General features: G+C 45.0%; 2 protein-coding genes across 2 annotated transcripts in view; both read left to right on the forward strand.

The window, feature by feature from the left end:
• The window catches only part of suco (SUN domain containing ossification factor), a 53,479-nt gene extending 50,010 nt beyond the window's left edge, over positions 1-3,469 (forward strand). Inside the window, exon 23 of the mRNA XM_083647599.1 lies at positions 75-3,469. Within this exon, the coding sequence (XP_083503725.1) occupies positions 75-605 (531 nt within the window). The 3' untranslated portion in view covers positions 606-3,469. The remainder of the gene's footprint in view (positions 1-74) is intronic.
• A 924-nt stretch (positions 3,470-4,393) lies between these two features.
• mysm1 (Myb-like, SWIRM and MPN domains 1) lies at positions 4,394-14,447 on the forward strand (the record flags this gene model as incomplete). The annotated part of the gene is made up of 20 exons (XM_083647534.1): positions 4,394-4,449; positions 4,671-4,743; positions 4,836-4,906; positions 6,273-6,347; positions 6,465-6,543; positions 6,741-6,839; positions 7,127-7,745; positions 7,857-8,079; positions 9,477-9,607; positions 9,705-9,808; positions 9,910-9,987; positions 10,085-10,167; positions 10,297-10,351; positions 11,136-11,186; positions 11,439-11,513; positions 11,678-11,866; positions 12,704-12,836; positions 13,055-13,160; positions 13,475-13,532; positions 13,656-14,447. 20 exons carry the CDS (start codon positions 4,394-4,396, stop codon positions 14,010-14,012), a joined length of 2,715 nt encoding a protein of 904 aa, XP_083503660.1. The 3' UTR covers positions 14,013-14,447.
• Between the last annotated feature and the right edge of the window lie 10 nt (positions 14,448-14,457).

Consider the following 14,457-nt stretch of genomic DNA (forward strand, 5'->3'; position numbering starts at 1 on the left):
ATTAGTTGCACCTTAAAGTTGTTCTTTGAACCCTGTGTTTATCATTCGCTCCGTCTCTTATTTTTCTCCTGTAGAAAAAGCGCTGCAAGACAAAATTGTCGGACAAGGTTGAGATAGTGACGGCGTCCGACCCCTCTGCTCCGCTCACAAACGGGCTTCCCAACTGTAATGGCTTCCAGCCCTGCCTGCCTCTCCCACCTCCACCCCCTCCTCCTCCTCCTCCGCCTCCGCCTCTCCAGCCCGCTGTAGAGGAGGTGTCGTCATTGTCCTCCTACTCCTCCAAGGAGGTGCCCTCAGAGACCAGCAGCTGTAGCTCGTCCATCCACTCCGAGGAGTCCTACACAAGCCGCCTCCCCCCTCCCTCTCCCGTCTTCTCCTCGGGCCTGTGCAATGGCCACGCCCTGCCTTTTGCCCTCCATCCGCCTCCTCCCAAGTCTCGTCAGGAGAAGCGCTCGGTGAAGCGGCGGAAGTCGCGACAGGCGGAGCTGCAGTTCCACTCCGTGCCAGGCGTCGGCTCTCTGCCCAGCCTGCAGCATCTGATGAAGGGAAACAAGGAGATCAGTGTTGGGACCATAGGAGTGACAGCTGTCAGTGGACACATCTGAATACACACACACACACACACGGACCTGTGTGTTCACTCTTCTTTGTGCAGTTCAGAGTCGCTTGTGTACAACTTAATGCTCACACCCATACACGGACTATATGGTCGCAGACTCGATGGGCATAGTGAGGAGATGAGGTCTCGCCACATCTCAAAGAACCACAACTCCCATGGGCACCTAAGCGCACCATGGAACTGAAGTGGCCATGGCGACAGTAGCTCAGCATCATCCACTCCTCCCCTGAAGTTTATAGCCCCTCCTATCAGAGACCTGTTTACGCTTATGTGCCTTTATATCTGTTCTAGACCTTTTATGATGAAAAAATGAAATTCAAATGATTGTTGATGTACTATTTCCTTTTGGACAGAAAGAGACACTTTGGTGCGGAGTGAAACTTTAAGAGAGAGACACTATGGTGCGGAGTGAAACATAAATACAAGTCAAATCCATTGAAGTGCGGATGAGCTATTTTCTCCTGGATAAGCACATTGGTCCATGGCAGTTGAGCACCAGTGGCTTCCCCCCCATATAGAGCACAGTGAGGAGAGATGCTAGCTGGGGTGAGCCCCAACTCTAGTTCCATGCTTCTTCGGGGGCCTCAAGAAGTATTAAGCTGCTCTTTCGGATAACACGTCGTCATGAGAGAACTGTGGAGGATGACAAAATATTTATTATGCTTCTCATTTCCGTCTGTCTTCCATGGCCATCATTTCGTGCAATCTGTCGTTCCAACCTAACACGAGTACAGTTGTTTGTATGGGACCAGAGTGTTAACCTTTCATATACTTTAGACCAGACACTCACATCTCTCTATCTCTCTTTCTCTCTCTCTGTCTCTGTTAATTCCAAGCCAACCATCAGAGCTGAATGAAGAAATGTATTCAGCATCGGTCTATTGTCTCACTTTAGCCCACATTACAAAACACAATAGCAGCAGTCTCAAAATCCTACTAGTCTACAATGAAATGCTCGCCATATTGAGGCAGTTTGGGCTGGGCCCAAAAACCTTGTACCCACCCACACAGAGAGAGAGACACACCCTCACGCCAAGTGAGGAAATAAGTCTATTGTTACAGTAGATCGTGCAACTGTGAGGCAGGTCAAACCAGGTCAAGCAGACTAGAGTCCAGCCATAGTCGATCGTTTTCATCTATAAATGAGTCGTGCGTCAAGCTGGCGGTTGCCTAAGTGGTTGGATTGATTTAGGCCAGTACAGATGGAAAAGTGAATGTTTACACACACTGTCAGACACACACCTACTGGGGCCCTGCAGGGGGCACTGAGAGTCCAGTTTTATTTATCTATTTATTTATTTAAATTCCTCGACAGATTTATCCTGTACATTAACTGTATAGTACAGACCTTGGCCTCCCAGTCTCCCGAGCCTGCAGTGTCACAGTAGTATGTCCATGTCAGCGTGTTTCATACGAGTAATGCAATATAAAGTACACTCAACGGTACTGTCACACGGTCACAGTGGATGGCTCATCCACACACTACTTTTATGTTTTTACGCTATGCGAGTTTCTATAATTATCATTTGCTGCAAATTGCTGGAGAGTCTAGTCTCTGAAACTGATGCCTCCTCACTCGGCAAGCCTCAACCACACATATCAGACAGGCGTCATGGCAGTCGCATGTCCTATCCGACACAGAGTAATATATTTACCACACACCTCAGAGGCCTATGAGGATTTATCACACTGCTGCTTTTGCGTGTTTTCACAGCTGTTGGGGAGTTAAAGTAGCAGAAAGAGATAATGGGCTGAAGGCAGGCTGTTTGTGTATTCTTGTCTTGCCTCCTGTGTGCTTGTTTCAGGGTCTTTGCTGGATGGCTAACTGACTGACTTTACCTCGTCCTGATTGACCTAAGACATTCGTTTTAATATTTAAGTAGGATATGATCAGATGTGAAAAGGGGTATTCGTTTTTTTAACAGTATGTGATTTTCTGACTGGCTCTGTTTGGTTGGGCTTGGTAACTAATCAGAGACGGAGAAATTGTCTCTTCTGACATCTGAAACTCTACACTCCCATGATAACTTAATTACCTCTACTGACCAGCCTCCCTGGTCCCCTCTCACCTCTCTGCATATTCATCTCCACCACAGTCACCTCTGACACGCATTTGTCCGTGGTGGCTGTGGAGAGAGATCTCATTGTGATATGCATATTTTATTAACCACTCTAGTTCCCATTAGATTGAAATGCTTAACCGGTCCGCACGCCTGCTTTCCCAATAGCGCTGTCTCTGTGTATCTTCATTCTCACTCTAGCTCACTCACTGAAGTCTTTTATATACTGTATGTGTATTCACCTGTCATGTCGTCATTTGACCGTTTGCGCCACCGTGAGTGAAAGTTGTGGTTTCTGAGGAGCAGGACTTGAATGGGTCCTCTTGAATAAAGGGAACGCAGTGAGGATGGGTATGAATTGGAACACTATATTTTAATGTGACTATGTTCCACACGCCCAGCAAATCACAACTTTTTTTTGTACTTTTATTTTGAATGTTTATGATCTCCTGTTTGTGTGCGAGTGTGTAAACCTGTATGCATGCGAGTGAGGTTCCTTGTTGCTCTCGTCTCGTGTGCGTGCCTGTGTTATGAGAGAAAGACTACTCTGAACACGCTGAATAGAGAGATTACCCTTTGAGAAGTCCTATAGGAGCTCAGTGTGCACTTTGTGTAACTCCTCATGCCTTTTTGTTTTTTCTATTCTACCTTGTATGTCAAGTGCTCTCCTTTCAGGCATCTCTTTTCTTCTTTCTCCCTCTCTCTGATTACTCTGAAGAGCTGCACAGTGTTTTTGAGCAGAAGTGAGTGTAACTACAAAAACTGTAGTGCCATTAGAAACTGTGAATTTCTAAATAAAACATTTTTGTTGTCTTTAATTGTGTTGTCTTTTATCCTGTTTGCATCCACACCACAGTATTGGATATAATACATTTGGTGGTCAGGCATTGCTCTTAAATCTTATCTGATCCACGAAGGAAAGGGAAATAAGCACACTATAGACTGAAATTGCTCCAAACAAAATGAGGGGCATGGCTCTGAGACATATTCCTATGCTGTCATGTGTGTCATATAAAACCATGCAGCAGACCTGTAACTATTGCTGCTGCCATGGGTTCATCATCACACAAGACATAACACTTCAAATAAGCTTCGCAAACAAGCCTTGGAAAATTTAGATGGATAAAAGCGACTATGCTCTGGCTATGAATTATAATGGTTCAAAATAATTGAGCTGTGGTTCGTGGTGGAGGCACCCAGGACAGCTTGGTTAAATTTGTTTGTTATTATGCTGCATTAAAATGTATTCCGAAATACTGACAGTCTGCTGCTCTCACTTGCAATTAATTTATTTATTTATTTATTTGGGGGTAGCATACAAGCCATTGTCAACAATGGTTAAAAAAAATAAGAAAAAGTATATGCAACAATAGACTACATAGCTGATAATAATAATCAATTCATCAATTCCTCTTCTGCGTAGTGTCACAAATACATAGCTTGTTTTTGTTTTTAGTAAAGTTGGGGAATTACCAAAAGCAACGTTACCTTTGTCACAGGAGGATCTATTTCGCTATTATAGCCGACCAAAAGCACTTCAGTGTCAGATTTACGACTCCCAAATTCAGCCAAGAGGCAATTTTGCGGAACACGTGAATGCATCATTGCAGTGAAAATCCCGCCAGACGGTGTCGCTGTGAGCAGAACTGTGCAGTGATTTCACACAGTTCACACCCTCGTCGTTGTTGTGTTGATACGTTATATCCTAAACAACATGGCGGACGAAGTTGATGTTGACATCGAAGGAGACGAATTTGATGCAAATGTTAGGTAAGGTCTCAGTTGAATTCATGTTTATATTGTCATGTGGTCGAGTCCATGCGGGTGTAACGTAAACGCAACGTTAATCGACTGTTTGAGTCCAGTTGCTGCCCTATTATGAATGATAAAAGCAACGCTACTACAGCTAGCTAGCATGGATGTCAGACGTGATGGCTGATGTCTAGGTTCATGACATGGTTGATTACATTCATCTTTCCTTTATATCCAAGTGACTTTGAAGGAGGCGGGCTGCTCCAGGACCAGTTCTTGCACTCTGCGTGGAAGACCAGTACTGGGATATTGGTACGGGACGAGGCTAACACTTTAAAGCTGACTCAGACTGCCTTATTTATTTGTGCTTTTCTTGACTTGCTGTCTCTCCCTCTTCTCTACAGCCATGGGAGCTGGACAGCTCCATCAGCGCAGAGAACAGAGAGGTGATAGAGAACATGCTGTTGGAGGAACAGTATCCTTTCACTGACTTCAAAATCCATCACAAACACATTGGCGTGCAGATTGCGGTCCAAAGTTACCAAGGGGCTTACTGCCAAACTGCACGAATGAGTTACAACCTGTAAAACTAAATAGCGTTTCTGAGCTTCCCCCTGTTGACCTTTTAATGTGTTGTTTCTTGTTTGTTTGTAACTGCTTTATCTTGCTTGCCATAGCTATTTTTGTCCTATGCTTTCTTTGTAAAGTGTATGGGACCATGCTTCATGGCGATTCTGCAATTTAAATAAATAAATATTGGTTGATTGATTGATTGAGTAATGATACACTTAGTTAGAATTGTGGTCAGCTGAATCACAACTTATGCATCTAGACCCCTTTGTATTGTGCTGAGCTCAGCTCAAGCCTTGGAGCAGTTGGTATAGTCTTGGCTCCCAGAAAATTGCTCTCAATACTGGACCAAATTCAGAAATTGTTCAGATCAGTCAGACACAACAAGTTGGGAAAATAGGGTTAAGGTTGAAAAAAGTTAGGAAAATAGGGTTCAGGTTGAAAATTACTGAAATTATCTGAGTTTTTCCTTAGTGCCCTTCTTTTTGGCATTACATAAAGTCCTACTCCAACATGCAGAGGGTTTGATGTGAGACTGAGAGTTCATGATCAGTCTTTCTATCAGAATCAGAATCAGAATCAGAAAGACTTTAATGATCCCCGGGGGGAAATTGGGACAAGTTGCAGTAGCTCGCTCACAGAACACACACAGCATGAATGAAGTAAACAATAGTAAATGCAAAATAAGCAAAATAAGAAGAATAAGAATAATTATAAGAACAACATAGCATAGGATAAACAGTAGTAAATGCGATGGAAGCAAAAATAAGTAGAATACGTCTAAGCGAGCAAAATACGTAGAGAAGTATACATTACATGCAATTATCTTTATTGCACACCGGACTTATATTAAGTCGGCTTGCCCTATACGTTACACGTGGCTCAGCCAGGCACAGTTAACCTATCGGCTGGCTCAGTCTCAGGGAGACTGAGCGTCTCCGAGGTGCTCTTTTAAGAGAGGCATTAAATAGACCAATGGCCACAGGCAGGAATGATTTCCTGTGCCTCTCCGTATTGCATCTAGGTGGAATCTTATGTGGGTCTTTTCAGTCTCTTGGAGCTCTCTGAGTTTCCAGGAAGCCTGAAGTCGAGCCGATTCGCAGGCTAAACACAACACATATAACTGAAGACATATACGTCTCAGGCTGCACAACACATAACTAAGACGGTATAATGTCTCTTCCAATATGTAGCTGCATTTTGTGAGTATTTCTTTTTTCTTTTTTTGTGATATTCATTATTAAACTGCTGGTCCTTAACCACACTCTTAGATATTATCTGACAGGTAAAGAGATTCCTAGTAATGTTTGGCACAGTGACAATAACACCAAGCCCAAAGTCAAGAAGTAAGTCTGTTCATCTTTCAACATTTACTCAATCACAGCCACCCCCCCAGCCCCCATCCCCCCTGGCTTTTGTTGGCACTTTGGTTGAAACAACCCTCCCGTCTATTTGTTGTCCAGGTCTCCAGCCAAGGCCTCGGCCTCAGGCTCCTCGTCTCGCTGGTCCCAACAGGAGAAGGAGCTGTTTGAGGAAGGACTGGTGAGCTTCCCTCTTTCTCTGCTCGCCATACGGCATTCACCAACATGCAATCACTGAGCTTAACTGTCTCTAGAATCTACCTGCTACAGTTTGTACTCTATACAGACCTTTACCAAATTCAATGTTAGGCTTTGTTAGGTGATTTGTGACTGCATTGTGCAGATTACTATGTGTCTAAAAGGTGTGTGCTTTTGCAGACTCAGTTTGGTCGAAGGTGGACCAAGATTGCCAAGTTGGTGGGCAGTCGTACAGTTCTTCAAGTCAAGAGCTATGCCAGACAGTATTTCAAACACAAGGTGAGGCGCAAAGGTGCCTTAACGACTTTCTACCTGTGGACTGCTCTCGTACTGTCCTCTAGCTAAGTAGCATGCAATTTACACATTGCCAATAGTCAATGCAAGCTCTCTGATTCTGGTCTCTTTTAGAGAGTCCCACCCCCAACACAATTGAACTGGTGTTTCCATAATTATTCAATCTCTTCCACAAGAATGCATTCTTCAGGAAGGCTTCCAAAATACGGATGCAGGATAAATATACAAAGAATGACCATAATACGTCTTTAATGATCCATCCATTCTTGCAGACTAAATCAGAACCCAGAGGTGCAGTCCCCCCCCCAGGCCCAGTGGTGGTGCCCAAACAATCTCTTCAGTCTACCTCCAGCCATGCATCTGCTCTGGCCAACGCTGTCCGTATAGAGACGCTTTCGGATGATGAGGATGAGGAGGTAGACATCACTGATGACCTGAGTGATGGTGGAGAAGAAGAAGGTGATAAACCACAGGCTGTGCTCAAGACTGAGTCATGTGGCTCTGGACAGCTTGCACGGACAGAGACCCATACAGACAGTCCCACACAAGGCCAGAACACACACGTGGAGCCCATCAAGACAGAGGATGGCCTGGCTCTGGTTGAGAGCAGCCATGGGAAAAGCACAAAGGACCAACCTAGCCACAGCACTCCATCTCCACCAAGTCATCAACCCTTATCTCCCCTCCTTTGCTCAGATGTGCCTGGTGTGACCAGGCTGGATGAGAAAGACAGAGACACTATCTCACTACTTCCCCAAAACCCTCAGGCAGGAGCAATAACAGAGTCAAAGAAGATGACTGATCTGCACCACATACCTCAGAGCCTGAGCTCCCTGCCTGAGAGCACAGGGGAAAGACATCAACTAGAAGAGGACTGCAGCGATACAGCAGGTAACTGTAGCTGATGTTGTTCATAATGTAAATCTACCTCATGATCTCAATTCTTTTCTCTTCTGGAGTTACACTGATGTTGTTTAGACAATAATTGTTTTTTTCTTTTAGATTCTGTAGACGATCAGTACAACCAGTGTCCAAATTATAGACCAGAAGAAGACCAGGATGAGGAGGAAGAGGAGGAGCTTAAGCCCCCTGAACAGGAAATGGAGATGGACATGGAGACCATCACTGAGGACGAGAAACAAGCTATCCCAGAGTTCTTTGAGGGACGGCCATCCAAAACCCCAGAAAGATATCTGAAGATCAGGAATTACATCCTGGACCAATGGTAAATATTAATACACATGTTCACTCCCTACTCTGTTCCACTGCATCTCTGCAAGTGAGGAAACAAGCAAGAATTACCGTAAATTCCGGACTATAAGCCGCGGCTTTTTTCCCGTTTTTTGGCCTTTTTTGGCCCCTGCGGCTTATATAACGGTGCGGCTTATCTATGGATTAAAAAAAAAAAAAAAAAAAAATCTCTCTTTTTTAGCACTCTTTCTAACTATAAATCCACTTCTGTTTTAATTTCCTCTCTTGCCCTCTTTTAACAACATAACATAACATAACATAACACAACACAGGTAAGCAGAAAGAAAAAGACGAAGCAATCACCGCCATGAATGAGGAAATGACTCACCTGCTGGAGGCTGGAGATACACGGCTTGGGCTAAACTTTTACTCCGTGAAACACTATCGATTAAGTCCGACATCGCTCAGAGGTTTGAGCAGCTTGAAAACAAGTTTGAAAACGTGCAGAAGTCCATCCACTCACTCACTAAAGAAAATAAGCAAACCGTGAACAGAGTTTCTAATGCGGAAAAGCGCATCAGCGCACTGGAGGACAAAAACAACACAGTGAGTCCGAAAGTGGATAAAATGCAAAAACAAATCGAACCCCTGCACACGCAGGTTGATGACTTAATCAGCAGGAGTAAAAGAAATAACATTCGCCTGATCAATGTAAAAGAGGGAGCTGAGATTGGTGACATGGACGCTTTCGTGGCAAAATCCTGTGTTACATCCTGGACCTGAAGGAAGGCGAGAAACCACCAGAGGTGGACAGGGCACACCGGGCGCCTCGGCCACGTCCAGACCCCGGCCTGCCACCGAGGGCCATCTTCATCTGCCTACTCCGCTGGCCCGACCGTCAACTCATCCTCCAGGCTGCGGGGAAGAAGCCCCTCACCTGGGAGGGTACGCGCTTTTTCGTCCGGCAGGACCTCTCCGCGTTGGTGCAACAGAAACGCGCAACATACAACAGCATCATCGAAAAGGTTAAAGTCAATGGATATCGCTTTGGCGTACTGTACCCAGCGAGACTCGTCATAACCATTGATGGACAGCGGCGGAACAAGAGCTCAAAGTGAAACTGCCGAATATCTTTTGAGTTGGACTGGTCAATAGTACTGTGAGTAACTAAAATAAAAAAATAAAAAACGGAATTCTCTCTTCTTTAGCACTCTTTCTAACTATAAATCCACTTCTGTTTTAATTTCCTCTCTTGCCCTCTTTTCACCACACCGCGGACACTGTGTGCACTGTAAAAAAAACAAAAAATACCATTAAAACACCCGCGGCTTATATAAGAAAAAAATAGTCACCTTTGAAGGTGCGGCTTATAGACCGGTGCGCCTTATAGTCCGGAATTTACGGTATGTGTGTATTACTGTCGTTCATCAGGCTGAAGAGCAAGCCAAAGTACCTGAACAAGACATCAGTGCGCCCTGGACTGAAGAACTGTGGAGACGTCAACTGTATTGGCAGAGTACACACCTACCTGGAACTCGTAGGCGCCATCAACTTCAACTGTGGTAAGCCTGCTACGCCTATTAGAGCATTTATTCCCAAGCTTCGATTCTTGTTTCCATTTTCAATCTCAATCTTCTTCAATCATCTCTCACTCTGTAGAGCAGGCAGTGTATAATCGCCCCAAGGTGATGGACCGCTCCAAGCATAAGGAGGGCAAAGATGTCCGGGAGGCTTACCAGCTAGCCCAGCGACTGCAGAGCATGGTAGCTACTTGCCAACCCCTAACCATGATCTCTAACCTCAAGTATCTAAACCGTGAGCTTGCTGGACCTTGATCTAAGTGCTGATTGGTTGTGTGTTATAGCGGACCAGGAAGCGTCGTGTGCGAGACAACTGGGGAAACTGGTGTGATGCTAAGCACTTGGAGGGACAGACATATGAGGTATGTCAACTCTCTGACATGCACACTGCAAGTATACTGAAAGGTTTTGATTAGTGGGTGAAGTCTACCATTCATTATTTTCATGTGTGTACATCAGCATCTGAGTGCAGAGGAGCTTGCTGTGCGGAGAGAGGAGATGAAGAAGCAGCCAAAACCCTGCAAGATGCCCAGACACAGAGGGTGAGTTTGATGATATGTACACCTGCTGAATTCCAGAAATGATATGTTCGAGGACAGTTTTATTAGTTAAGGCAAAAAAAAATCACGAGTTTAGTCTTTTCTTATGGTCCGACTTTCTCCTTCTCCTAGATCGTTTGATCCATTCCAGCTGATTCCTTGCAGGTCATTTGGAGAGGATGTACAGGTCAGTGGCCGTCTCGTCTCGCTTGCATGGAAACAGGCTGCTGGTATAAGCTCTGCCATTGGTGCCGTCCATTTCAGACGGCAGCGGAAGAAAAGCCCTTTCTGCTTCCTGTAAGCTCTGCCATTGGCTCCGACCCGCTCTGACTGACCGGCTGAAATGCCTCTGCCACTGTGCATGTCGAATCTGTCTATTTCAAATACCTGCGCCGCTGTGAAACAACATCAACAATGCTAGCTCATTGCTACATGCTGAAAACGATTGGATCCCTGTTGTAGGGAGAGAGTCTGGCAAGCGAGACTAGGTTAAACCAAACTTCCCGCGAGTCGAGAGTGGAGATCTATGCTGCCAGACTCGAGTGAGACTAGTGGCCTTCTGTCCTCTCATTCAGTTGCCAATGAAGTAGTCAGTCATCATTCAGGATGGGAATTTTATGTGTTTCAAGCAAACTGACAAGCTTAAAATAAAAAGATGCCAAAACCAGTTAACAGAAAGATTCTTCAGTATACGAGGTGTACCTAGAACAAAGGATCAGTGTATCACACACAAGGGGTGGATGGTGAATTATTTTTTGCCCAGTAACTAATAAATATAAAATCAGGAAGCAGGCTATTTGTATTTATCTTGCAGAACCATTGGAATGTGGTGTTTTTCACTTGCAACTCTGTAAATGAAATTATGAAATGAACTAGTATATCTATGGTTGACTAGTTTCATACTCGACTAGACTAAACATACCAGTTTAATTTCCCATGCTAACATCTCTCCTCTTCCCTCTTTTCCCTAGGAGCCATTCCAGGTTATAGTGTGTGCAGAGGCTCTCCTCATCATGGACATGGTATACAATACACACACAACCACAGCTATGTTCTGCTCACTGTATCAGACTGATATAACAAGACTAATTAGGCTGGAACGTTTCTTCAGTGTGCTGCATGCACCATAAGATAATTTACTGTGCTTTCATCGTTGCACTGACCTGTATGCCAAGCCATTTTCTACATTGCTTGTCTTCTATTTCAGACAATAGTCTCAATTATTTTTGTTCTTCTAATGTTTCTAAAGTGATTAAGTGTGTCTTGGTCTTCAGCATGCCCATGTGTCCCGGGGAGAAGTCATTGGTCTGCTGGGTGGAGCTTTCAATGAGGAAGACAAAGTACTGAAGGTAGAAGAAGCTGTGGAGAAGCAACAAGCAACAATATGGATGAAGATTCTCATGATAATTGACAATGATAAATACATTGTGTGTGTGTGTGTGTGTGTCTGTGTGTCTGTGTGTGTGTGTCTGTGTGTGTCTGTGTCTGTGTGTGTGTGTGTGTGTGTGTGTAGATCTGTGCAGCAGAGCCATGTAACAGTGTGAGTACAGGTCTGCAGTGCGAGATGGACCCTCTGTCTCAGACGCAGGCCTGTGAGACGCTGTCGGCCCTGGGCTTCAGTGTGGTGGGCTGGTACCACTCCCACCCCACCTTCCACCCCAACCCCTCTGTACGGGACATCAACACACAGGACCAGTTCCAGGTAAAAGGGTTACAATTGTACATCTTGGCCTGATTGTGTGCCGGAATGCCTCTGTACTTGTGTGTATGTGTTGTTTGGGTTTTTGTTTGGGGGCACGGTGGCTCAGTGGTAGAGCTGTCGCCTCACAGTCAGAAGGTCCTGAGTTCGATTCTCGCCTGGGACACTGTGGGCGCTGTGGTTGTGTTCCCCCCCATATCTTCAGTGCCCACTGCCCAGGTGGGGTATCTCGTCGTAAGGGCCTTTCTCTCTGTGTGGAGTTTGCATGTTCTCCCCGTGCTCCCCCAGGGGGGTTCCTCCGTATATAACCCCCCCACTAAAAACATGCAGAAGATCAGATCGTCATCGTCATCCGACCTGTGACGACAACATCCGAAGTTGGTCCCCGGGCGCTGTACGAGAAAGCGACCACTGCTCCTGGCCTGCCCCCCGGAGGAAAGGACATGCCTGGATGGGTTAAATGCAGAGGACACTTTTCACCGGCCACCGTCAGCATGAGTGTGTTGTGGCCGCATGCATGTATTGTGGTGTTCGTGTGACAATAAAAGACAGGCTTGTCCTGTTACGAGAGAGTTACGAGAGAGAATAGTCTGAGTCGGCTTCTTATCCTGATACATCTTTGATGTGTGGAAAATAGTGCCTTATTTCACCTGACTATTCAACATCAATTATTAATTTCTATTTTGATACAGGCTAACACTGCTGGTCAGGATCAAGGTTCCACTGTTTGATATGAAACTTCTTGGTCTCCCTGGCTAACAAAAACGAGTTTAGCTCAATGAACTAGACGGGAGACAGTGTGTATATCTGTGATCTGATTTCCTATCCTGCTTGTTCCAGAGTTATTTCTCACGTGGTGGAGCCCCCTTCATAGGGATGATAGTGAGCCCATATGATCCAGCCAACCCCTCCCCCCATTCCCAGACCACCTGCCTGTTGGTGAGAGAGAACCAGGAACCTTCAGACACACAGAGTATGACGCACGCACACACACGCACACACACACACACACACACACACACATACATACGTATACTTGTACAATAGACGTGAGCAAAAATAAAACCTCAAAATGTTTGAGATCATGAGCCAATCAAACCAAACACAATGTAGGCCAGTTCTTGCTATATACAGTACAGGGCCCGTGTTTCTCCTCTGGCTGAGACGGCCTCTCTGTGTTTTCCTCCACAGAGCTGCCTTACAAGTTTGACTTCCTGCCCTCCCAAGACATTCCAGACTGGGAACAGATGTTGAGGAGATCTCAGTGGATCATCTGCAAATATTCCCAAACACATGGGTGAGTTAAGACACGACTGTAGTGGCCATTCTGGCCCTAACATACCCTATGGCTGATTGAGCTATTCTCTGATGTGAACACATATCACAAAGTTGAGACTTGTTCATCGGGGGAACATTCAGTGTATTGGGTATGTAGAGCAGAGGTACTGAAAAGAATCCCCCAGTGCGGCCTGGGGCGGGATCTCCTCAGATAGGGGCCCCTAGCTTACAGTGAATCAATTTGTGTGGTCCTTGTCTGATATGGTAAAAGTTTGAGGAATCCTAATGTACCTAAGTAATATCTAAAAGGTTATCCTTGTCTGCTCTGGTCAGGAGTGTGCAGATGGACAGGTTTTTCCGGAAGGACTCCCACCTCACCTGTCTGGAGAAGGTCAGTCCAGTTGATCAGTCTATCTACCGTCCCGACTTTGGTTCAAGGTTTCATTGACTTATCTCTGTCTTATTGCCTGTCCCATTTAACTAACCCCCCCTTTTCTAAATCCCCTCCCTCTAGATGCTGTCATCTTTGGCCAGGTACCTGGAGCCCCTGCCAGAGGAGGAGGGGGACCCCTTCCTCACGCAGATCCAGACCCTCTTCCAGTGTGACTTTATTGCCAAGGAATCATCTGACCAGGAAGAGGGAGAAGCTTTAAATATCTCATCCCCACCAATCGACTCAGATGACTTTGCCTTTGATCAGTCAGAGAATAATACCCAGGAAGGAGAGTCTAATTTGGGGTCTGTCAGCGCTCCAGACTGGGACATCCAGCTGAATACACAAACAACAAACTCGGAGACATCAGAGACAGACCCCAGTCCAGTATTACACCTAGGCTCTGTGTTGTTGACTGGACATGATTATTTACTATGACTCCACCTGGACCCCGCTGCACTGTATTATTTAATAACAAGGTATAAAAAACAAATACTAAAAGGCTTTGTAGCATTATTACCAAGTTATGCGTCTAGTTCATTTTTTTTACAAGAGCAAGTGACAAGTTCTTTTTTTTGTATCAGATTGTGTGAACAAAGTTTGGAAGCTCATATGGAAAGGATTTTACCTCAATACCAGAGATGATTAACCATATACAGTAGGTGTGTGTGAGATATGTATGACTGGGTTTTAGGAAATCATTCAGTTCTCATTTCAGCTTTCATGTTGCTTTCCAGCACAAAAATAAATACCTATTTTCATATCTTGTAGTCTTGCCTTATCTTGTTTTTTGTTGATTGTTTGATGTACATGTTGTAGTGCTTTGATGCTTTGATTATTGTTCTATGTAATATTTATTTCACAAGTTTCTTTTTTCAGGGAT

This window comes from Poromitra crassiceps, assembly GCF_964638095.1.
Source record: "Poromitra crassiceps genome assembly, chromosome: 12".
NCBI classification, from domain to species: domain Eukaryota; kingdom Metazoa; phylum Chordata; class Actinopteri; order Beryciformes; family Melamphaidae; genus Poromitra; species Poromitra crassiceps.